The sequence below is a fragment of the Dichotomopilus funicola genome, assembly GCF_033296635.1.
Source record: "Dichotomopilus funicola strain CBS 141.50 unplaced genomic scaffold C8A04scaffold_43, whole genome shotgun sequence".
NCBI classification, from domain to species: domain Eukaryota; kingdom Fungi; phylum Ascomycota; class Sordariomycetes; order Sordariales; family Chaetomiaceae; genus Dichotomopilus; species Dichotomopilus funicola.
In genome coordinates, this window is record NW_026944064.1 from 166,349 (window position 1) to 190,853 (window position 24,505).

A 24,505-nucleotide genomic window follows, 5' to 3' on the forward strand; every position below is an offset into this window, starting at 1 on the left:
AAAATGCAAGAGACCGCAGAGACAAGCGGCCAGCCACCGGGAACCCTCCACTTATGTTGTCCGCGACAGACAGGTAAGAAAGGGGGGTAAAATGCACCTGTGGTGCGTGGTGATTGGTAGCGCCAGTGAGCGACTTGCATGCCGTGCGATGCTGGCCCCCGAAACTTCGTCCCGAAGGAGGTGTAAGACTTGGAACGCGTGCGACGTCCGGTGCTGCGCCACGCTACGCTGAGCAAGCGGGTTTTCTGCTTTCTGAGCTTGACTGCTTGGCCGCGTGGTGAAGTTTTTTGGGGTTTCGTTTCGTTTCGCAATACTCGCCGGTTCACGTTGGAAAAATAATAGAGAGAGAAAAAAGAGAGGAGAATTAAACCTGGTGAGGAAGGTGCGCGGGGAATCAGAACGGTGCATGCTAAATGATTAACCTTCAAGTAGACCACGGGAACTCGCCGATTGACTTGCGTCATCTTGCACTCACTCTACCGGGCTGATCCAAAAAAAAAAGAAAAAAGAGAAAAAAGAGAAGGAAAAAAAGAAGAAAAAAAGAAAAAAAAGAAAAAAAGGGGAGTTTACGACGCAACCCGTTCCACCCGGTAGTGGAGGTTCCGGTTTTGTGTTTGCCTTCCCGTAATAGAAGGGTCCACGCCGACAGCCAGCAGGTTCACGACGCCTGCCTTGCCCGTGCTATAAGACTCGAACCCTTGACCTCCGAAGAAGTTTCCAGATTGAGCCCCAGCCCGGGCCAGCCCTCCCGAGGACCGCCGCTGGTGACCGTTAGGCCAATGACCACCTTGGTGCTCCTAGTTGTAAATATGGTCGTTGGACCTTCCATATATACCCTCTCCCCTACGCACCTTCCTTCCCACCTAGCTGCCCGCTGCCGGCTGCTGACTGGCAACTGGCAATTGCCCACCTGCGCCTGTGCTGGGTGAAATCTGTTGAATCTTGTCAATTTGTTCTGATCTGGGATACGTGACATGACCACAAGTAAGAACGAGGGCGGGGATAAGGAAAGAGAAAAGAGAAAACAACATCGAATATAACGACGAGAACAGGTCACACCCAACCAGACACAATACCCATTCTCCCATCGTATATTCCCATCCCTTACCCACGTTATACCCACCCTCAAACCCTTATATCCAATCCCGTCACTGTCATCCACCAAAAAAACCCCAACCTAAATCCCCGCCTCGTCCAAATTCCTCACAAACGCCACAAACCACCTCACCATATTCACATGCGCCGTCACACTGACCCGCTCATCCACCGTATGAATATGATCCAACGCCTCATCATTCTCCGGGTCATGCGCCGGCGAAAACCGGAAAATATGCCTCGTCAACCCCCAATAATGCCGCGTGTCTGTGTTCCCCGTCATGATCCCCGGGGTCACCACCACGTCCTTACCGTACACCGCGCGCGTGGTACCTGCTAGGATGGAGTAGGGAGTCTCCGTGTTGGTATCGGACGGGGTGATAGGCGCGACTTCGAGATGGAGGCCCTCCGGCTGTTCGAGGATGATGGAGGAGGGTTCGTGGGTCTTGCCGTCGAAGGCGTGTAGGGTCAGGTCGTATTTGTCTGCGATGCCCGCAGCGAGGGTGGTGAGGCGGTCTTTGACGATTTGTGTGGTTTCGCCAATGTTGATGCGGTGGTTGATCACGACTGTCACGCGTTCCGGCAGCGCGTTAACTTTGATCCCGCCGTTGATGACGTCCACGGCTTGGGAGGTCTGCATGAGGTATTTGATCGGTGGCCCGCCGAGCCTGGCGGCTTCCAGAGCGAGGTTGTCGCGTCGGGGATTTGAGCAGGTGTGCCCCAAGTCTTGCAGCTGCTGCTGGCGGTGGGTGAGGAGGTGTTTGAGCTTGTCTGGGAACTCTGGGGAGTAGGCGGCGCCGCATTGGAGTTGGGTGTAGTACGGGTTGGCGTGGGCTAGGCGGGTCGGGTACTGCTCGGATTCGATCTCTGTGATGAGCTCGCTGAGGATGCCGATGCCGGTGTGGTCTGTCGGGACTGAGGAGTGGCCGCCGGGCTTGCGCACCGTGATGTGCACGTCGGTGTACCCCTTTTCGGCCGTCCCGGGTTTGGCGAAGAGCGTGCCCCAGGTCTCTTCGAATGCACTGCCTTCATCGACGATCACCGCGATGCCGTCTTTGCCGTACCGCTCTTCGATGAATGTGGACAACTTGGCAGCGCCGTGGAAGCCTGAGATCTCCTCGTCGAAGCCAAAAGAGAGCAGGATGGTGCGCTTGGGCTGGAAGCCGGCGTCAAGGAGGGTGTCCAGCGTCTCCAGCAGAGCAATGAGCTGGTTCTTGCAGTCGTTGGATCCGCGGCCCCAGATGTGCGTGCCGTCGTAGTGTCCGCTCCACGGCGGGTGTGTCCACGCCTCGATTGTCTCGGGCGGCACAGGCACTGTGTCCTGGTGCGCCATCAGCAGCGTCGGCTTCAGCGACGCATCGCTCCCCTGCCATGTGAACAGCAGACCATGCGTGTTGACCTTCTCGACCTGCAGCTCTTTGTGCAGGCGGGGGAACGTCTCGGCCAGGTACTTGTGGAAGTTGTAAAACACCTCCCAGCGCGCATCCTCGCCAACCTCGCCCAGGTCGTCAAACGACTCCGTCTTGACCTGCACGGCGCCCGAGAGATGCTTGACCGCAGCGGTGCGGAAGTCGCTGCTGGTGAGGTGTTCGTAGGCCTTATCGAGGGCCTCGTCCTTGCTGGGGGTCAGGGGCTCCGGCTGTGCACATCCGGCTTTGAAATCCACATGATGGTGTAGGCCTCTCTGGAGCCCGCCCGGGAGGTGGTTGAGAAACCCATTGAGATCCGTCCTCGAAAACGTCACCCAGAAGACGAGCAGCGCGAGGATGGGAATCATGTGGAAATGGAATCTCCTCCATGATCGCTTCGGGCTTCTCTTGTGAGAGCCCTCATCGAGCGGCAGCACGAACGCTCCCTCAGACTTCATGTTGTCGATGAGTCAAAAATCGACAAAAACTGAATGAGGGGTTGTTTTGCGGAAACCATTGCAAACGCAATCAGTGGTTGGGATTTCTATATCAACAAGTCCGCTGGTTGGGTGGGGCAATGCCTCTCGACCTGCTGTTTTCGGCTTGGTCGGGCTAGCACCGCTCCTTCGGGACTGCCTGACGTAACCGGCCGCGTTATCATCCGCTCTGGCTCGGAGGCTCGGGAGCCAACCCTCGGGATTGCCAACACGACGGAGCGGGTTGAAACGGCGAGCGACTTGGTCGAGAACAAGAAAGGGGAACCCGTCCGAAGTAGCCCGAGTTTTTATTGGCCTCCTCGGTCTTTGGTGGCGGGTTGCTGGGATTGATGTGATTTATGATGTCCACTTTCCACCGAACGGAACCCGGTAAACGATTCCCGAAGGGCGTGCTCGGCCCGGAGCCGGTCAACAGCGGCATCAGACCGGGCCGTTGTCGAGCTTTCGGCTTGCTGTGTGCTGTCTCTGCGGTCAGCATAGACGCCCTTTTCAAATTGCGGATTAGCTCGAAGGAGCCTTTGCTGACAGCCCGGGCCGAGGGTTGTCTGAAATCATCGTGCCGGGCCGAAGGGAGCTTAAGAAGCAACAAATTTGATCGCGCGAATAAGTCAGCATCTCCGATACTTACATGGGGATGGCGCCTCGGAGGGGCTGTCTCATGCAATCCGTTTTGGACCGCAACCGGTCGTGTCCAGATGCAAAGAGGAACAGGTGTATTCGTTCGAGATGTTGGCAATTCAGAAACGGCGCATGTCTTATTCCAGAACTTTACACATCCGTACCTCCTACGGAGGTTTCAACGTTGGATGCAGCCCTGAGAGCATCTCGGCAGAGCTGTATTTCCGTGCCGACCCTTCACAGGGCGAGGTCGCGAATTCGCCAATAAAAATTACCGATCTTTTCAAGAAGCCAAGCAAATCCTCTGTATGACACCCTCTCGCTTCGACGCTGACGAGGTGCTTGGCCTTGGCTGCTGCGGTGTTTGCTGGAGCGAAAACTCCGCTTCGCACACGGCCAAGACATTGAACGTGGCATCGAATGAAACCTCCAGCTGACTTCTAATATTGGACAAACTTTGATTCAGCGAGAGCCTAACAACTTAGCCGCTAACACTGCAACACACAAGCTGCGTGGTGCTCTGAGTGTCGATGCGTCACACGAGTGCAACGCCCAACCGCCAGAGAATTTATCATAACGTTAATCAGAAGAAGAAACAACAGCCGCTGTTTCCACAAAACTTTTGTGGTTTCGAAGTCCGAGCGTTTGAAGGAAATAATTTCGGAATTAATGGACCCCAGTGGGGCCAGTGCCGCCAAGCGAGGCATTCTCCCCGCATTTTAGCCCTGCCACTGCCTGCTCTCGGGGGACGCTAACCGCCTTTGACGAACTCGGAGTCCCATCAAAATCTCCCAATGTTCGCCAAACGTCTCAAGCCCCCCCAGCATGTGACCATATTTGGACGATTCTCACCAGAAGCGGCTGAGCTGACGAAGGATTCCACGATGGCGCTGTCTGGGCTCAAGCCTCTAGGCAATAATGTAAAAGATCAAGAAACAAACAAATCAAAAGACTGCGCCCCGTTTTTTGGAAGCCCGACGATGTACGGATAATAAAAGGCGTTGGCCCTGCACCTGCATCGCCCAACTGTCAACGGTGTCTGTTGTTCACAACCACATCAACCCACGATAGTACATCATCAAACCACAACATCCACACCTCTGATCTCACTACCTCCATCAACTCACAAACACACCATCCACCTCAATCAAGATGCCAGGCCACCTAAAATCTCTCAAATTCTGGAAGAGCAAATCCAAACCTGCTTCCGCCCCCATCACAATAGAAAAGCCATCCCGCACACCAACAACATCATCAAAAGACATCACCAAACCACCCATCAAAGTCCAAACCACCCCTCTCGACCCAACACAACGCGGCGTCCCAGTACGCCCAACCGTCAACCCAGCCTACTCAGCCTACTCCACACCCGTCGACACAAAATGGGCCGAGTTCCCTAGCACGCAAAGACCACTTCCTGACGAAGAGATCGCCAAGGCAGTGGAGGAGGGTGATCTAAAAGCGGAGGAGGCGGCGCGGAGAAAGAAGGCGGAGTTGGAAGAGCAGGAGAGGTTGGATTTTTTTCAGATGATGTGATCTGCCTGTCCCTGGAGAACGATGAGAAAACGATTAATATTTGAACGCCTTTGAGGCTCCGGCGATGTTGAACTGTGGTCGGTGGAGAAGCATTGGCCGAGCCAACGCCGCCAAGCCGTTGCCGAAGACCTCTTTGGACGCCATCCAGAGGGCCGACCACATCGATCCTCCCTTCTTTCACGAATCAAGGGATAGGCAGAACCAACACCCATGCCATGCCGTTTCGCCCTCAGCGAAAAGAGAGTTGCATGACGCAGTTTACCGCTAATTACCTCAAGCGGAAAGACGTGCATCCGACACTGACCACGTCGCGGCGCCTTTAATACACGCCAGAACGAACGCAGTTTGAGGCATAACACGGTTTGAGGAAACAGGGTTGATTCAGCCCGGGCTGGCGACCTGGATTCTGGGCGGGAGAACCGACAACTGGTGATTAGAATCAACAAGGGAACTTGGGAGTTCTGGGCTGGAAGACATGATTATAACTTCCGGTGTAGCTCGGTAATATTGACCCCGTTCCGCGAGGTACCGGCCCACAGTTACTGGCGACGGATGGTCGACGGAGCTCCCGGTCAAGACAGAGAAACCCCCCGCACACAGATTGTCCACGGCTAGGTCTCAAGACTTGTGTGGGGTGCCATGCCCAAAATAAATAAAGTTCATTCCTCTAATCTAAGTGTCCCCTCTTCGCGACTGATCATGGGAATACTTTAATTAGTCCTTGAAGTCACACCAACAGCCCGTCTTCGTGTAAGTTGTAGCTGGCATTTGACATGTTCACAAGGTTACAGATGCCGCATAGGCAAAGGGAGTTTATTACCCGCCCGATATCAAAGCTCCTCCGGAAGGATTGGAGGAGGGGGGGTCGCCCAGTTGCACCCGAAGCGGGCAGTAAGAATGAGAAGCTTTTCGGTCCTGCATTCTGCTCACTCATTATGATTCATCTCACCTAACACAGCTCCCTGTCAACATAGCCCCAACACCATGTAGAAGAGCCCGCCGCATTAAACCAATTTGGGTTTCATCGCGTTGAGGTTATTTCCTTGTGTTTTTGAAGTTCTTTTTTCAACTCTTTTTTTCTAATCCATGATGATTTTTTTCTAATCCATGATGATCATCAGTAAGGTCTGCCCAAATACACTGAACCTGAACTAAAGTCTTGGAAACTATCGCCGCAATTCCACTGCAAGATGCCAGGATCTGCTTTCGACCATCCCATAAACTCAAGCCCCTGGGGTACAATTTTAACTCCAACAATTCAACACTCTAAAATCCCAGCGATGCCCCTGGGACGGCGTCCCCGACCTGCGATACCCCCACCACGCTGCAGGGTCACTGCCCACTCTGAATCATGTCCCATCATGTAGCAGTGTTCAAAGACCTCCATGTCGAGTATTGCCTTGATTAGGAAATTGGCAGACAACTAGAAATGCCAGACAGGCAATATTTAAGTATGGGACACCTTAGACGACGTCCCAATCTTCAGAAGACTCCAGTTCTCAACGACAACCTCGCCTCCAACCAGCACCAGCCATCAACATGCTCTCCCTCGACGCCGTGGCCGCTGCCGCGCCGCCCGGCGAGCTCGACCCCAACGACGCAGTCCGGGAAGAGATGCCGCTCCTGCCGCTGTCCAAACGCATACAATATGCCGTCTTGTGGTTCCTCTGGACCCGGCTCCTGAACCTCTCACAGTACTACAACAACCTCAAGGCCCTATTTGTTCCGCCGGCCATCAAGCCCGCCGACCTGGTCAAGCGGTATCCTGCGCGCCCGTCACTCTCCGTTCGGTGAGTCTCTCCCTCTATCTCTCTCTATAATCCCCCTCTCAATTCCTCCATCCTTCCCAACATAATTACTGTACTAATTAACCCATAACCACCCAGCATCTTCTACCCCCCCTCGTACACGCCTCCGCCTCACGCCTCTCATTCAACAACCACCCGCCTCCCCACCATCCTCACAATCCACGGCGGCGGTTTCATCCTCGGCACCTCCACCACCAACGAAACCTACAACCGCACCCTCTCCACCACCCACTCCCTCCTCACCATAGCCCTCGACTACCGCAAAGCGCCCCTTCACCCCTTCCCCACCGCAACCCACGACCTCGCCTTCCTCATCCACGCCCTCCTCTCCGACGCATCCCTCCCCATCGACCCCGCCCGCGTCGCCCTCGTCGGCTGGTCGGCGGGTGCTAACTTGGCGCTTTCCGTGGCGCAATTGCCGGCTATGCAGGGGCGCATACGCGCTGTGGTGCCGTGTTATCCTGTGGTGGATTATACCGTTCCTAACACTGTTAAGGCGCTCGGGAGGCAGTATAAACCTTCGCTACCGGGGCACTATCGGAGTCGACCGCTGGGAGGGGATATGCTCACGTCGCTGATGCCGCTGTTTGATTGGGCGTATGTGACGCCGGGGCAAAGGTGTGATGACCCGCTGTTGAGTCCGTATTATGCCGATCGGGAGATGCTGCCGAAAGATGTTTTTCTGGTGGCGTGTGAATTGGATATGCTGGCGGCTGAGGCGTGGCGGATGGCGTGTCGGTGGGCGGGGAGGAGGGTGCCGGGAAGGGAGGAGAAGGTTGGAAGGATGGAGGTGGTGGGCGGGCCCGGGAAGAAAGGGGAAGGGGTGTTGGTGGGTGAAGAGGATGAGAAGTATGCGTGGGAGGAGGTAAAGGAGGAGGATGGGTCGAGAGTAAGGTGGTTGCTGGTGCCGGATACGGTTCATGGGTTTGATCAGGAGGAGATTGAGCAGGTGGTGACGGGTGATGAGGAGTTTGCGGCGGATGCGAGGGTGAAGAGGGGGAAGGTTATGGGGATTATGGCGGAATGGCTGAAGGAGAGTTTTGCGAGGGTGGAGGAGTGATCGTAATAGGGAATAAAGTAAAGGGGGAAATATTTCGGTAATAATCATGGCTTATCATTCTATAAAGAGACCTTTGTCTTTTGCGACAGTTATGAGCCTAACGTAGCGATTAGTTCCCGTAATTACATACTTCCCGCATTGCGACAGATCTCGAGTTTTAACTACCTACACTCGGACCCAGGTCCACCGGAAGTAGTGCAGAGTAAGAGCCTTCTGAAAGACAGGCCTACAAAATGGTATGACTATGACACTGTCCGGTACATTGGCAAGACGTAGGCCCCCCACATACCTCGCTAACCCGGCATGATGGCTCGCCTGTCAAGAAGAGGCATTGCGTGATTCCGCAGTCCTGCTCCTGTGGGGTTATTTGCAGATACATAGTTAGATTACCTAGTTAGTATTCACAACGACCAAGGCATCGAACTAAAGATGGTTTGGTTTTACGTATCGTTAAGAAGACTGGGCATTGCTCCCGTTGTCCAATCCATCCTCGGATGCAATGTCAAACGAGAAAGGCAGGGTTGTTAGAATGGTACAAATCAACAATATCACCTCCTAAATTTGGGATACGTTGCTAGGGCGAACCGCCATAACTAACTACCGGCTGGATCTACGTCACGATGCCAAGACATGGAACTGGCTTCCGGTGATGCGAAAAGCGGTGGGGAAAGTCCGGAGTGTTATAATAAGAAAGAAATACGGCCCGGACACTCCAGAACGCGGTCGGCGCGATAAGACACCGCCTGTTCTTGTCAGTCGGTGAAAGGCCGGGAATCAGAAACGGCCCCCTAGTTATACTTGAAATGGAGAGCGTACGGAAGCGACTCGGCTCACGCCGAAGCGGTGTGGGTATGGGGCAAGGCCCGAACAGCTTCAGCCCCGTCAAGGGAGGTCGGCATTCCGAAACAGATCCAAAAGTCAGCCAAGCATGGGCTGTCTGGAAGGCTGTCAACCTCCGATGCCGACGTGGCGCCGAGGCGATACCGAACCACCAGTTTCGGGAACGGGCCCCGTCCCGGTTCGGATCCGCTCAACCGGGTTCAGCTCTCAGGTCGACTCGGCTGCGGCATCTCAGCAACGACTCGTCCCAGCCATCGTTTCTCGCACCAAGACACCGCATCAATTAGCAAGACGACCAGCTGCCACAGATTTGCATTTACGTCTTCCACTGTCTTGGTGGCCTGTCTTTTGGGCGTTGGGGCCGAGCCCAACTCTTGGCAATACTTACCCGGGCCGTCACACGGTTGGGCGGTGCCGATTCCCGGGGCCGGACAGATCCGGTTCACCGGCGCCGGGACGAGGGTGAGTTCCGGGATCCATTGCAGCGGTCGGAATGGAGGGTCCCGCAAACCCTCAATGCAGATCGAAAGGGTTGGAAAACTTGCTGGAAAAGTGATTGGGAGACACTTCATTCCTCCCTTGCCATGTGGTGTTCAGTTTTCCCAACCTAATCATCGCCAGCGACGCCCTGCTGTGTGATGACAACCGTGAGGAAAGCTGGAAGACAACCACCCGAAACCATGAACACCTGCCGCAGCGAGATCCTGGGGGTTCAGTGGGGTCGGAAGATGCGGGGCAGGGCCAATCACCGCCAAGTCACCCCCTGGAGCCCAGCGCTGGTCGCTGATGCTGCCACGTCAAAAGCCTCGATGGAGCCCCATCAACAACGACCAAGTATCCTGGGCCTTTTTCGAGGCAAACTGCGATGGACTGGCAAAGCGGCTTTCCTGAATGTGCGCTCGCATGAGACGAGACGAGCAAGAAATAAACCTGTCAAACCGTGTAAACATGAACGGCAAGAACGACAAGGCGAACAATTGGACGCCGGAAGGAGCGTTCACGCGCGGCTGGGTGACGGTTTCCCGTTCAACACCAGTGTGGTTGGCGGTTGGGCTCCGTCGCTGCTGCCACATCTGGCATGCTGTGATGGGCCAGCCAGCACGACGGGAAAGTGGAACCGACAGCCCACGGCCGCATGGCCGCACCATCCATCCTGCAGGCTCCCGTCTGCGCTCCTTTCCTCTTTCTCTTGTCCCTCAGCAGCCCCTCCGAGCCCGATTGACACGCACAATTTGACAAAATTTTTGAGGGCGGTGGGCGTTGCTGGCTGGCTGGGCGGACAGTCCGGCGATCCGTAGTTTGGCGATTGCTCGCGTGGTGACTCAATGCCAGCCACCCAAACGTCCCAGGCGGTCCCCAATCCCTCCAATTTGCTTCAGCCTCCCCATCGTCACCCCCTTTGCCTGCATGAGCGCCCGCCTCGAGCGAGATGAAGTCACAAATGGGCATGGATCTGGAGAGACCCGACAGACCGACATGCAGACCACGCAGTGAGCAGGGGTGAAGCGGACCAAGCCGTCGTCGTTGGGTCTCGGTCATTCGTCTCCTCGGTGGTATAATATAGTCGACCTCTCGTCCGATTCGATTGTCTTCATTCCCTCCAACCAGACTTCTCTTTTCCCCAGAGCTCGCGCCGACGCCGCTGCCGAACCATTGCTCACCGCGGTGAATAAAGGCATACTATTGGCCCCTCCTCTCACACACTCAACTCGAATTATTTCCTTCTCTTTTTCCCCCTCCGTCGCATCATCATCTCCAAGCTCCCGCGAAGAACACAACCAACCCGAATACCGTGAGAACTCACGGATTCTTGAACCCTCTACCCCAACACACACCGTTCTCAACCCTGGTTGCCGCCCAAAACCGAAGATGAACTCCCACATCGACGCTGACCCCACCCAAGCGGTGGACGGGCTCGTCCGCGCCATCCGGGATCTGACCTCCGACCCCAACTACAAGCTGGTTGCCGACGTCTTCAGCGAGTTCCTCTATGTCAAGGAGCAAAATAACAAGCTCTCCAGCTCGCACCAGGTCGTACTAGAGGAGTACCGCAAGTTCCGGAATGAGCTCGAGGACCAGAGAACCGAGCTGGAGACCGAGAAGAAGGGCCTCGAGGCCGTGTTGCAGGAAAAGTTGCAGGAGAACTTGCAGCTCAGTGCCACCCGGGCAAGGTTAGAGGGCGATCTCCTGGATGCCCACAAAGCGACTGAGGCCCGGATTAAGGAGGCAGCAGAGGCGGCTGCGGTGGCTGCCCAACGGTACTCTGACCTCCAGGACGCCACGGCCCAGGCGTATGCGGAATTCGAAAAGAAGAAGGCAAGGGAATTCGCCGATTTCGAAGAGAAGACGGCAAAAACGTTCTTGGACCTCGAGGAGAAGAAAGCAAGGGAATATGGTGAGCTTGAGGCTATCAAAGCGGCCGTGGAGGAGGCGAAACGCCTGGGCGAAGAGGCTGCCGCTGCGGAGATCGCAACTCTCACCACAGCCAAGACAGGCCTGGAGGAGATCAAAGCCAACAACGAGACCGAAATCGAGAGTCTCAAAGGGAATGTGACCGATCTTGAGAAGGCCAAGGCGGATCTCGAACAGGTGAAGGCCGACAACGAGGCGGAAATTACGTCCCTCAAGGAGAAAGTCGCCACTCTAGAGGGCGAGAAGAAGAGCCTTGAGGAGGAGCTCGAGGCGGCGCGGCAAGAAATCTCCTCGCTCAAGGAAACTGTCGCTCAAAGAGACGCCGAGATCGAGAGCCTGCGGGAGTCGCTGCGGGCAGCAGAGGAGCAAATCGCCTCGCTGCAACAGACAATCGAGGACAAGAACGCCGAAATCGAGGATCTCCATGGCAAGCTTACGGCCGAGGGTGAGCGTGCGGAACAGGCAGAGTTACACGGCCGTGACCTCCAGGCTCAACTCGAGAACACAACGAACAACCTGCAGCTCACAGCCGGGAAGCTCGCTGACCTCGAGCAATACCGCATCGTCATGAACACTGACAACGACGACACTTAGTAGGTCTTTCCATTTTCCCAGTTTTGTTTCACGGATACTAACTCACCGTTACCAGCGTCACTGTTCTTGACAAAATCTGGACCACCATCGTGACTCTTGTTGAAGGCACATTCCGGCCCGATATCGACGAACAGACCCTGGCTGACCCATCATGCTGGTCCAACCTTCGCAACTCGCCCTACCTCAAGCACGCCACACAGCTCCAGATCCCACTCCCGCAGTCCAACACGCCAGCTGCCAAGGGCATGCGGATCAGTGCCGTGCTGGCTGTGCTCTCTCGCGCCATGCACAAGCATCTCTTCCGTCCGGTGTACCTCCTCGACGACGACGACGAAAACCTAGTCAAATTCCTCCGGGCACTGGAAGATGAGGACCCAACACGCGAGGCACACATGCGCGCTACACTTCTGTCGATGATGCCAGAACGCCAGGTCGAGTCGGGCGCGCGCCGGGTGAAGATGGTTGTGCGCGAGATCTCGTGGCTAGTGCAGCATCTCCTGACAGCTTTGCAATTCGAGGCGTTTTGCACCGGGCTTGAGGCCGCCTGCAAGCTTGCTTGCGACCAGTGGATGCGCATCCAACTCGCCCATATGAAGATCGAGCCCTACTTCGGCCCGCCCTACGACGATTTCGACTGGCAGGTCCTCGAGCTTCCCGAATTCGCTGAAGCCGCCGAGCACGAAGCCGGGCTCCACAACATCCGCCCCGAGACTGCGCTCACCGAAGACCGTCTCGAGACCATCGAAGCCAGCAACTCATCCACCGAAGGGACCAGCGCCCCTGATGCCGCCAGCAGCAGTCATACGCCCCACGACGCCGCCTCCTCTTCCTCCTACCACGCCGGGCTTCCCGATGACGACATCAGGGACGACGAGGTTGATCCCGATGAAATCCTCCTTGTTGTCTGGCCCAGCATGTGTGCCGTCGAGGCCGGCGAGCTCATGTCCATTACCCAAGGGCTGGTCATCTCCAAGGAGCAGGCGCGCCCTGCACTAGACGAACAGCGCGCCCGGTCGCGGATCCCACCGCGCCCTGGCTCGCGCCGTGCGAGGACCATGAGCATGCATGGACAGAGTCGGGGGAGCAGCCCGTCGCGGCTGGGCAGGCATTTCCTTGCTCAAAGCCATGTGCCGGCGGATTTGGACGGGAATGAAGAATAAGCGCGATTCTTTCCGATATAGTGATTCTCGGAGATGAAACCATAGCGCGTGTTCTCTTACAGTCCCAGTCCTCAGCGTCCGACTTTTTCCCTTCTTGGTGTGGTATCCCCTCGCCTATTTCCTTTTCTTCTCCCGGACGCCGCAATCCAGATGGTTTCGTGGTGTGCCCCAAAAATATGCTTTCTTTCGGTTTAACTGTACAGATTCTCTTTTTCATTCGACATACTTTGTTTGGGGTTCAATGTTTCCTATTTCTGTCATAATACGCATTTCCGGTATGGGTTGGGAGCGGCGGGCTATGCATTGCGTCGGAAGCGAGCACGGGATATGAATGATGATTGCCAGTGCCTTTTTTGTGTGTACCTTGGGTTGATTTTTGGGTAAACGGTTGGGAAATGAACAGGATATACAGAATGATTTCGATGATAATGAATGGAATTTGATCAATGCCATCAACTGAGGGTTGTGCAGTTCGTTTAGGCTCCCAGTGATGATGTCGGGGTGTGGAATGCTTCATGATCGACGAGTAGGCCAGAAATGGGGAGTTACTTGGTTTTAATATTGGCATTGGTATTACTTGGGCTGTTGAAAAGGCGTGACATAATTAAGGGGAGTTCTCCATCTGATTCCCCCACTTAATTCGCCACCATATTCTCCATTTGAATTCCTCTGCGCTCTTGAAACTCGACAACAGCAGCCCCCTTCGTGATGAAAAGATGGCCTCCCCGCAGGACTCCCTCAATCCGATGTCAGTTTCGACTCTGTTTTAATCTTTCTCCTATTCTCGCATGTTCCCAATCACATGGATGCGCACCCGGGCCCTTCCGAACCATTGTTAACCTGGGTGATTCCCGATGACCCGAATGACAGCCGAATTCGGAAGCTTCACATGCCAAAACACAACAACATGCCAAGTCGTCATCTCAGCCCGTGAACCCTACCCCACTATCCGTCTCTATTCTACACTAAGATCTCCAACGAGATCTCACAGCAGATTTTCAGGCACAATGCCACGTTGGTGATTCAACCCCTCGGTCGTGGCGGCTGTGCACTAACCTTCCCTAGACTCATCATTGATGGTCCGACTAACACCCATATTATCCACCCCCACCCCCACCAACAACCAAGGAGGTTACCTCGATGACGGCATTGAGAACGAGTGACTCTAGCGCTATTCTCCCTGCTTTGTGTAGAATGCCCCTCAAGAGACCCGTCCGCAATCGCTGGCCGAGTATTGGTTCAATTCCCACGTGTTATTCAATAAACGAGCGACACCGGCCGTGCTCCAAGCCATGGCTCCCATCCCGAATCATTTTCGTGCCTTCCCCCTCTCATCTTTCAAAATTCATGTGTAAGTCAACATCGGCCGTCAGGCATGACTGACCTCTTGAGGGGGTATTGCTTTCGGTCCAGGGGCCCAGCCGGTTGAGTTGTGTTTGTGCCATGTTAGCCGGTGACGCAACCAGCAACATGATGGGTACTTGCTTGGCTGTTCCGGTCAGGAGGGGATATATCAAGTAGCTAGGTACATACCACTGGGGCGGTTGTCCCGTCTCGTCAAGACACCTCAACTCCGTTCCCTAGACAATAATCAACCAAACCTTGAAACCGTTGAGACCACAGACAAACACAATGGCCAACCGACTCCGAGCCCTCCCCAAGCTCTCCACGCTCCAACACCGTCCCTCTCCCGGATCTCGTAACCCACCATCATCACACCCCGCCGCTGCCCTAATAAGATTCACCGCTGTTGTTAAACCACGATCCAGGACGACTCACCATCATCAAATCCGCCTCTCTTCCACATCCGCCGTGCCCATCCCACCCACGCAAGAGGCCGCGTCGGCCGTCCCTCTCATCGGTGATGGTCCCCAGCAAGAACCGGCTCGTTCGCTCCCGCTGACTTGGCCACACAAGGGATGGGATGATAAGGTGGTGTTGGAGGTGGTGCCGAGTCATCGCGAGCCGAGGACGTGGAGTGACCAGTTGGCGTTGGGGGTGGTTAAGTTTTGTCGGTATGTTTGGTTCTTTTCGCTGTCCTGGCTCCTTTAGCTTGACGCCTGTAGCTTGTCATCTTGAGGAGGGTCTCTAATTATTAAACGGGTAACAGATGGGGGATGGACTTTGTCACAGGCATGCCACCCGAGCCTGCCCCAGGTACCAAAAGCAGCGAGACAAGTGACTACCGCGCCATGACCGAGTCACAGTGGGTGAGTAACTCCCAGCAATACCAGCGTCTCAACCACCCAGCTTGACTTTACCTGTTACTGACTATTAACTCCCCTCAGCTGGTCCGCTTCGTCTTCCTCGAAACCGTCGCCGGCGTCCCCGGCGCAGTGGCCGGCGGTCTCCGCCATCTCCACTCCATCCGCCGCTTCAAGCTCGACCAAGGCTGGATCAAAACGCTCCTCGAAGAGTCCTACAACGAACGGATGCACCTCATCACCTTCACCGAATTATACCGTCCCGGCAGATTGATGCGGTTCCTGGTGTTCGCGACGCAGGGCATCTTTTACAACGCCATGTTTGTCGGGTACCTGATCTCGCCGAGCTTTTGTCATCGGATGGTTGGGTATTTGGAGGATGAGGCGGTGTCGACGTATACTAAGTGTTTGGAGCAGATGGATAGGGGGCGGTTGCCGCAGTGGACGGATGGGGGGTTTCGGATTCCGGAGATTGCGGTGAAGTATTGGAAGATGCCGGAGGGGAGGAGGACGATGCGGGATTTGATTCTGTATATTCGGGTAAGCTGTCACCTTCCCATCTGGCTAACGTACCGTGCCGACTTTCGAGGGACTGTTTGCTAATGCAGAGATACCCAGGCCGATGAAGCATCCCACCGAGGCGTGAACCACACGCTGGGGAACCTTGACCAGGTTGATGATCCGAACCCGTTCATCGACGAGCACTCCAACGTTAGCCACATGCATTTTGCCGCGGGAAAACCGGCAGGGTTGGAGAGGATGGAAGCGCTAGAGAAGGCTGGTGCATTGAAAGGGGGAGGATCGCTGTGATCCGACTTTTTCCATGCGTCTTATTGCGATTTCGTATTTGTTGTGATTACATATCTGGTGCGCCAAACCCAGAGTCAGCCATCGCTTGACATATTTCCTTGACTTTATTCAACACGGAAGATACCAAACGAACCTATATAGTTCAACTCACGTCTCATATCTGCAAAACAAGCCGAAAAAACTCGTTACCCATCAGCCAGCCCGGCAAAACGACCCAACATGCGTGATCCCTTCTCGAAATCCACAACCCGCATGGCAGCGCGATCTGGGGATGTGGCCTCTCTCCCAGGCCGCCGTGCCCGCAGCCGCCCGATGAGACTGTGCCGCAGACAATCATGAAGTGGGCCTGGGCCTGGCTGCTGGCCGCCTAAGGTGTGAAATCAAGATGCCAAGGTTTTGATTACACTATTGATGGAACGCGCGGAAGTGCATCGTCGCATCTGATGACGAACGACCACCCGCGCAAAAGGCAAGGTGGGAAAGCGCATGGAACGATCTTCGGATGCGTGGACCTGCATGCTGTGAGGTGGCTCTTCTGCGATGTGAGTGGTTGGAGCTTCGGCAGTGGGTCTGGTGTCACGGCGTTAAGCGCCGCCAACACTGTTAGCGGCGGCTCCCGACGGGAAAGATCCCAACGGAGCCGATCATGAGCATGGGAGAGGTGGGCAACGTTGATCGATTGGGTCGTGGGAGGGTTTTTGGCGCCTGTGTTATTTTTATTTTTACCAAATTATTGTTCCGCTTGTGGTGGGAAAGAGGAAATCATCATCGGGCGACTGGCAGGTGTCTCGGCTGCCAGATGGCATGAAGCGCCCAACTTTAAGGGCGGTTGCTTGGCGTGGGGCTGCTCTTGGCGGAGACAGGAGACAGCGGGTTTCACTCTGTGGCAGAAAATTCTACCCCTCGATGTCTCTTCTTTTTTTTCATGAGACTCTTTATGTTAGGTTACAGACGTTGTCGTCGATGTCCATCCTGGGTTTTGGATTCTTGACGCGATTTCGGATTGTTCGTGGTTCTCTTTTCTCCTCCCCATTCGCCTCTCGGCGTCTGATGAATCAGTCCTCGTCGTCCAATGCTCCCGCATTCCAGCCATTCAAGCCATTCTCGCTTGCCCACCCCAGACCTGCCCCGGCCGCCGCCAGCCAATCGCCGGGATAGGCCGGGGCCACTTGTGCCGCAGACCCTGGTCAGGGCTGCTCGGGCTGTTCCATCGCGTCGATCTGACACCGCTCGCGCATCTGAAAGGCGATCAGACACTGCAGTCTCCAAGCCTGCGCGAAACAAAGACAACATCGTACGACTTGCTCAGTCGCTTTGCGCTGTCTTTCTCCATCCAAAACAGGACGTAACGCTCCTGGGCGCCTCTCGTGTCGCGACCCCATCGCGCTGCGGCTTCTGCGGCTTCTTTCCCCCCGGCCACTTTCGAGAACGGCCGCTGTTTTTGGCCAGTCTTGGCCCTCTTGACCTCTTCCATTGGTCGAGTTTTGAAGATGCAGACATCCCAAAACCACCCCCTCGTGTCTGCCCAGACATGTCATGGGGCATTTGGAGGTCTGGCCATGTCTTGCTTTTGCAGTCCCTTTCACCAAAAGAACTCCCACATCCTCCTCCTACCTTGATGTCAAGGATCCCGCGTCATGCTCTTTTTCTCTTTTTTCCTCTTCGCCATCCCTATCCCTGTCCTCACATCCTACTCGAGTCAGGCCATTCTGTGAAGGTCCGACCGCCTGATCTCCCTTGCAGATTCTGTTCCTTCAACAACTGTTCTCAGCCATTTTGTGGGTGGGCTGTTTCAACGTACACTCTGTTTAATCGCTGGGTTTCGCCCCTCGGCCGCCTTCTTTGGAGTCCTGTTCCCTTCTTTCCCTTCCCGTGCTTTCCGCTTTTGTTCGCCCACACCATCGTCGAGTGGCGTTTGCACCCCCTCATCGTCGACTGGGAGGGATCACAACACCACGACAAACCTTTCCCTTCATCGGGCGGGTCCCATTTTCTTTTCTTCTTCCACCACGCTCATTTTCAGCAACTTCTTTCGAACGGACCGACCGCCTGCCGGGCGGGACCAGGCAGCGGTGTCACTTTTTGTCCCGATTCGATTCCAATATCGACCGGAGTTTCAAGAGAGAGAATCGACATCGTCGGGACATCGCGGCGGTGCGTGTAATCAGGGAGTAAGAGGGGGACCTTTATCACAAACACAACCACACATACAAGCCCAAGATGTTGTGGCAACGGACACTCGTTGCCTCACTCATGGCGGTTGGGGCACAGGCCGGTGGTATTGGGGCCCTCATCGCCGAAGGCATGTCGCGAAGTAATCGGGGAATGGAACGGAGGTTAGAGGATATCGCCAAAGCGAACCTTCGAGCCCGGGGCTTTGTGGAAGCGAGGCAAACACCCGGTGGCACCAACACACCACTGACCGCCGATGGGAGTATAGACATGGAGGCCTGGAACACAGCAGCGAACTCGGCCTGCCGGGACGCTTTGAAGGGCATCCAAGAGGCCACCAACCCATCCGGCACCTGCGTCTGCTACAACCTTCCGCTGCTCAACAACCAGACGGGCACGTTCGAGGCCGACCTGAGGTTATTCCAGATCAGCTCCCCAAGAGGAGAGTTCCAGGGGATACCACCGGACAAGATCGAAGTCGAGCTCAGCTACAACGGCGCTTCTGTTTCCGAAGTCAACGGCCAGCCGGTACCTCCAACCCGCCTAAAATTGAGGCAAGCCGCCGATACCACGACGACCAACACCAACAATACCGGCGGCGGAGACCTGCCGCTCATCAAATCCTACCTGTTTGTCGGTCAGGTCGATCAGGACCGCATGTCAAATGGGCCTGACAAGTAAGTGAACCCGACCTCAACTTTTGCCACGGCGATGATGCTAATAGTTACTTCAGAGGCAAACTCCAAGCCCTCGTCATGCCCATCGTGACGCTCAAAGCAACCAACAACGCCGGCCAACAAGTAACCACCAACGTCTCCTCCAACGAAGCCTCCTTCGTCACCGGCGAGTTCTCCAACGACGTCGACACCAGCACCTTTGGCGCCGCCCAACTCGCCGTCGACGCCGAAGTCGCCGCCCTGCTGAACGGGACCGTAGCCTTTGTGCTGCCTGGCGTGCAGCTGATGATTTTCCCGATTGGGCTTATTGTCACGGGGACGTGGTTGGTGGTGGGGGTCGCTGTTTATGGGATGGGCACGTTTGCGAGGTATAATTTTAGGGAGGCGCATCGGAGGAGGGTGAAGACCGTGCAGAAGGGGGGGATGGCTAGGATTTGAGGGGTTGGCTCGGATTTGAGGGGGGTGTTGGAGCGTGAGCGTTTTTGTTGTGTTTTGGGGGCTTAGGTTCTGAGCCTCGTGGTGGTGCCGTCTCAGGGGTGATGATCCCGAGGGAGCACAGTTGTTGCTTAGGTGTCACTTTCTTTTCTTTTTTGTCACATAAATAGCGTTTGTTTTGGAAGACGCAGCTGTCGTCGTTTACCACGATGGACAACATGCTGGCGGGTCGAGCACCAGAACCAGCATCAGTATATACAGACCTCACACGTGGCCGTGGCAGTTCACGGTCGCTAATTTACATACACTACCAGAAACTGTCCCTTCTTCCCTCTCTCTCTCTCTATAACCTGCTAATCCCGTAAAGCCTAGAACACTTCGTTTTTCTTACTTTCTCTTTTCAAAACGCTCCAAGTCACAAAGCATCCTCCAGTGGGGTTTGTCCGTCTGAAGTCACGGCCCGCTGCTCCGGCGTGAAACCCAGTCGTCAGAGTCAGTACTTTGCCACCGGCTGGATGGGTGTCCCTTTTCACGCAGGAATCTTCCGCGAGGTATCTTTGAGAGCTAGGATATCCCAGAGTTGGTGGTCGCCATCGGCTAGCTGTATGGAGGTGCGGGTTGCTCGACGGGCGCAATCTCGACGTCAGTTGGTTGTCAACGGTCCTTGACGAAACTGCCGACGTGGTAGAATAGCTTCACGCCAACCGCCAACCTAATCCCCCCCAATCCCAATCTTCTATCTATCCAGCGTATAGTTCTCGAATTACCATAACTAACACACTCTTAATGCCTCACCCCCCTTAATATCTCCAAACCCTCTCCCAATCCAATCAACCCTCCCACCTAATAACCTCTTCCCTTACAAAAGTACAAAATGGCCCCCCACGACGTCTCCCGCCTCACCTCCGAAATGCATCAAACCCTCACCGAAATCCACCGCACCCTCTCCTCCCTCGACCCCGCCGCCTCCACCGCAGCACTCAACGCCCTCGAGCAAAAACACACCAACACCCTCACCACTCTCACCTCCACCTTCTCCACCGAATCCAAAACCCTCCACACCCAGCGCGAAGCCCGCCGACGGGAGGTAGCGGAGCAGCGGAGGAAAGAAGATGAAGAAATAATGAGGAGAAGGAGGGAAGAGGATGAGAAGTTGGCGGGGGAGGAGAGAGAAGAGGATGAGGTGCGTGCGGGGGGGTTGGAGGAGAGGAGGAGGGAGGTGGAGGGGGAGATGGAACGGGAGATGGAGCGGGTGGAGGAGGAGGTTAGGAGGGAGTTTGAGGAGGGGAGGAGACGGTTGGGGGTTTTGAGGGGGAGGAGGAGGGTGAGTTTTTTTTTTTTCTTTTGTCTCTCTTAGTTGTTTCTGTTTCTTTCTCGCTGTGCTTGTTGGATATGCTATGCTGGGAGGTGCTTGATCGTGCTGACTGGGAGTAGGAACTAAATCGGTTGATTGAGGAACACCTGGATACGGCGCTTCCTGAGCTGCCTACTACACTGAGGAGGAGGAGGGTGTCTAGCCAGGAGAACGAAGCATCGGCTGCCTCTCAACCCGATACGCAACCGATGGAACATTCAAGATCTTGGGAGTCGACGACCGGGCCAGAGCTTGGGCAGGAACCAAACAACGACCTATCACAAAATTCAGCCCAAGATGCCTTCTTCGAGAGTCAACACCCGTCATCGGAAAACCCCATCTCCGACGATTCGACCACCCAAGCTCCCGAGAATACGGGCCAGCCAGACGCGGAAGACCTTCCAGCACAGGAAGTCTCAGACGACAAGACCATCCACCCAGAACATGAAGTGGAAACAATTCCCGGGACTATAAACCATGGGGCAGACGTCAAAGGGAAAGGAGGCATAACACAAGGGCCTGGTAATATTGAAAGAACAACCAGCGCCGGAGGCCTGATAACTCCAGGGGTCGACGAAAAGGAAATTGGCGAGGTCCCAGCTCCGGCGACCATCCAGGATGAAGATGAAAGCACCTTGGACTCACCTCCCCCAGTGCCTCTCCACAGGACCCGGGATCCTGGTGAAATCTTCCCTCTGCAGGATGCCACCGAGCCCCGGAAGATTCCTAGCCAAGAAACCGAGCACCTGATGGTAGCAGAACGAAACCCAGAGCAAGTCCTTCCAGAGAGCCAAGAACCACCGAGCTATGAAGAAAGCGCCCAAGACTACGAGTCCGAGCATCAGCACAGCACCACAGTCCACGGCGAAGACCATTTATTTGACGACAGCGACCACGGCGAGGATTCCCTCGAGTTGGAGAAGGTTCTCGAGCACGGCGATGTGAGACAACAGGCGATAGCACACACAGAAACAGAACAGACGGTCCCAGGGGAGGAAGCCGAGGTGCATGTCAACAGTGCTGGCGTGGAACAGGTTATTCCGCAGGTTGTCGTTCAGGGTCCGGCTACCCCTGACCTGCCGGAGGAAGCTGAAGGGCCAGAACAGCCTGGCCAGATCGACCAGGAAGGCGAAATAGGGGCAGCCACCAGCTACTTTGAAGATGACGACTCTGAACCAGAGTCTCAGCAAGAGTCTGAGTATGAGTCTCGACCTGGAACTCAACTTCGGGAATCACGACCCGAACCAGCAGAGGAAGCCCCCACTACCCACACAGAAGACGACCATACCCACGAACCCTCCCCCGAATCCACCCCCCTCATCCGAAACACCGGCCTCCCATCCAGCAACCACCACGCCGAACGACCACAAACACCCCCAAACCACAAAGACCCAACCTCGTCCGATTATCCCATGCCCGACACCGCATCATCACGTAACACAGCCGACACGATCTGGTCAGCCACGACCGCAGCAGACAATTGGACGCCACAGTCACATCATACCCAGGTTACGACGTTCTCTTCCCTGCCGTCTTCGCCGTGGCGCGGTCGATCGACGGGTATGAGCATGGGCATGGACATTGGCAGGGAAGTGAACAGGCATAAGTTGGAGAATGAGGCTTTGTTGGCTCGTCGGGTTGATCAGCCGAATGTGGATAGCCCGACACTTCCTTCTCATCCTCCTCGTTTCAGTGGTGATGATGATCACGAGGAGGAGGAGGAGGAGGAGGAGGAGGAGGAGGAGGAGGAGGAAGAAGAAGAAGAAGAGGAGATAGTCGATGACGGCGGAGGTACCACAACCCCCCTGACGCTCATGGCCCCCTGGCAGGGACGGGCCTCCCCCGATCTCACTCTCGACCAACACCCCGTCTCCCACGAAGACAGCACCAAAGACACCCAATCTAGCCACGAGGATACCGGTGACAGCAGCCACCCCAGCAACACAGGCAGCCTCTTCCGCCGCATGCGCAACATCTTCGAGCCACACTCCCACCATCAACACCAAGACCCTTCCGACCCCGAACCAGTAGGACCCAAACCCAGCAGCAGCAGCCGTGACCGCGTCTCCTACCCCGGCGCCCTAGACACATCCGGCTACACAGGCTCTACCACCCGCGGAACGCCGAGTCATTTCTACGATGGCAACGATGAGACAGGTCCGGAATGGGAACCACCGCGGTATCGACATCGACGGTTTTCTGCGGCCGCGGATGGTAGTACAATGCCTGGGAATTGACTGGTTCCGGGCCCGGGCCCGCAGGCGAGGGGGGTTAGTCGTGGCCGGGGGAAGGGGGAAGGGCCGGAGTTGTTGTCGTCGTCGGTAGCGGCATCATCGCGGCATTCGGGAAGGGTGGTTCGGGATGATGCTGAAGAGGAGGGGGAAGTCAAGGTTGACGTGCCGGTAGTGTTAAGGGAAAACTTTGATCGGCTGCGGGTGCTGTCTATTCGGACGGAGGTTTCGGTGGATGATTATGATGAGGAGAATAGTGACGGCGATGACAGCGAAGGGGTATTCAATGATGTTGCCAATGACCTCCCTAGCGAGACTCACCCACAACAAGAATCAGCCGTACCCACCCACTCCAACATCCCTCAGCATACCCTCCGCAGAACCACCCTCACACTCCATCCAAAGTCCAAATCCAAACCGGCATACACCGAAGCAGTTGGCGAGGCAAGACTAGCATGGCGCTGGGTCGAAGGCTGGCGGGCACGGCTACGACAGGGCGGTGATGTGGTAGAAAAGGCGCGTTGGGAGTGATTGTTGGATCAACCGGTGGGAGTTGTCGGGACTCAAAGTAGCAGGAGTGGTGATGTTGGGAACCGGGGCAGTGATAGGAACGGGAAGGGGGACGGTGATCAGAATGGTAATACTATCGATCGTGGTGGTACCCGGGTAGAAGGAAGGGAGTAACGGGGTTAAGGTTGGGAACAAAACGGCAACGGATCGCGGCAGAGAGGCAGAGAAGCTTTCACGGCTATCTTGGCAGGGTCTCTTTCTTCCGTAGATCTATACTAATATTGGTCCTGGTTTTTCGACTGTGTATGCACGATGAGGCAAAAGTCAACTCAGCAGGGCAGTAGATCAACAATGGTTTGAAGAGCCCTTGTTTCACTTTCCGAGCACGGCCATGACGAAACGGAACCGTTGCCGGTATTTGTTTGGTGCGCCTATCGGGGATCGCCCCTGAATAACATGCTGGACCGGCAGACCGGGTAAGGGACAACGGTTCTGGGTTCGTGGATTTTCCCCGCCGGAAATGGAATCTTCCTTTCTATCGGAGCTCGTTTGTTCATTAAGTCGTACGTCGCTGGTCAGCTCCCTTCAGCCGCACATGCTTGATTTACTCTTTTCAAGTTTCCAACCCGATTTACCCCAGGCCGAGTGTTTCAAGACATTTTCTCAGCAGCGTAACATAAAATGCACACTGTAATCCGGCTTGAGGAATTGGGAGCCTGGAACCCAAGTGCGGGTCCATCATCCCAATCCGGCTGAAACGACAATGGAAGCGTTCCTTCCGCGCTCATGCTTCGGAGATTTTTCTGCTCTGCCGAAACACGCAGTGCTACGTCATTGGCCCAGCTTTCTCGCACAAAGGGAAGATGTTTTGCTCTCAAAACTCTGTAAGTCTGGGACTCCATGGCAGATCTGGTTTCTAGAGTTTCCACCTGCGCAAAGTTTCAAGGAAGCATCTCAAGGAAACAATTCGAGGACGCAAAGAAAGCTTGATGGAAAACGACTTCTTTTTAGCATCATCTTGGTAATTACCATCAGTCAAATACCATTTCGAACCTCGAGTCACGATCGAGTAACTATCAAGTT

The 24,505-nt window shown here is 55.3% G+C and overlaps 7 protein-coding genes across 7 annotated transcripts; 6 read left to right on the forward strand and 1 right to left on the reverse strand.

Moving 5' to 3' along the window:
* Nucleotides 1–1,177: 1,177 nt before the first annotated feature.
* On the reverse strand, nt 1,178–2,962 carry C8A04DRAFT_38213 (uncharacterized protein; the record flags this gene model as incomplete). The annotated part of the gene is made up of 1 exon (XM_062784157.1): nt 1,178–2,962. One exon carries the CDS (start codon nt 2,960–2,962, stop codon nt 1,178–1,180), a length of 1,785 nt encoding a protein of 594 aa, XP_062635936.1.
* Nucleotides 2,963–4,771: 1,809 nt separating this feature from the next.
* C8A04DRAFT_29843 (uncharacterized protein) lies at nt 4,772–5,155 on the forward strand (the record flags this gene model as incomplete). Its single annotated transcript, XM_062781151.1, has 1 exon — nt 4,772–5,155. The coding sequence occupies one exon, from the start codon at nt 4,772–4,774 to the stop codon at nt 5,153–5,155; it is 384 nt and encodes a 127-aa protein (XP_062635937.1).
* A 1,614-nt stretch (nt 5,156–6,769) lies between these two features.
* C8A04DRAFT_38214 (Alpha/Beta hydrolase protein) lies at nt 6,770–8,023 on the forward strand (the record flags this gene model as incomplete). Its single annotated transcript, XM_062784158.1, has 2 exons — nt 6,770–6,945; nt 7,042–8,023. 2 exons carry the CDS (start codon nt 6,770–6,772, stop codon nt 8,021–8,023), a joined length of 1,158 nt encoding a protein of 385 aa, XP_062635938.1.
* Nucleotides 8,024–10,732: 2,709 nt separating this feature from the next.
* C8A04DRAFT_38215 (uncharacterized protein) lies at nt 10,733–13,029 on the forward strand (the record flags this gene model as incomplete). Its single annotated transcript, XM_062784159.1, has 2 exons — nt 10,733–11,868; nt 11,925–13,029. The coding sequence occupies 2 exons, from the start codon at nt 10,733–10,735 to the stop codon at nt 13,027–13,029; spliced, it is 2,241 nt and encodes a 746-aa protein (XP_062635939.1).
* A 1,632-nt stretch (nt 13,030–14,661) lies between these two features.
* Nucleotides 14,662–16,043, forward strand: C8A04DRAFT_38216 (alternative oxidase-domain-containing protein; the record flags this gene model as incomplete). Its single annotated transcript, XM_062784160.1, has 4 exons — nt 14,662–14,710; nt 15,163–15,239; nt 15,318–15,773; nt 15,852–16,043. The coding sequence occupies 4 exons, from the start codon at nt 14,662–14,664 to the stop codon at nt 16,041–16,043; spliced, it is 774 nt and encodes a 257-aa protein (XP_062635940.1).
* Nucleotides 16,044–18,263: 2,220 nt separating this feature from the next.
* C8A04DRAFT_38217 (uncharacterized protein) lies at nt 18,264–19,330 on the forward strand (the record flags this gene model as incomplete). The annotated part of the gene is made up of 2 exons (XM_062784161.1): nt 18,264–18,892; nt 18,949–19,330. 2 exons carry the CDS (start codon nt 18,264–18,266, stop codon nt 19,328–19,330), a joined length of 1,011 nt encoding a protein of 336 aa, XP_062635941.1.
* Nucleotides 19,331–20,201: 871 nt separating this feature from the next.
* Nucleotides 20,202–23,443, forward strand: C8A04DRAFT_29848 (uncharacterized protein; the record flags this gene model as incomplete). The annotated part of the gene is made up of 3 exons (XM_062781152.1): nt 20,202–20,651; nt 20,762–22,895; nt 23,007–23,443. The coding sequence occupies 3 exons, from the start codon at nt 20,202–20,204 to the stop codon at nt 23,441–23,443; spliced, it is 3,021 nt and encodes a 1,006-aa protein (XP_062635942.1).
* Between the last annotated feature and the right edge of the window lie 1,062 nt (nt 23,444–24,505).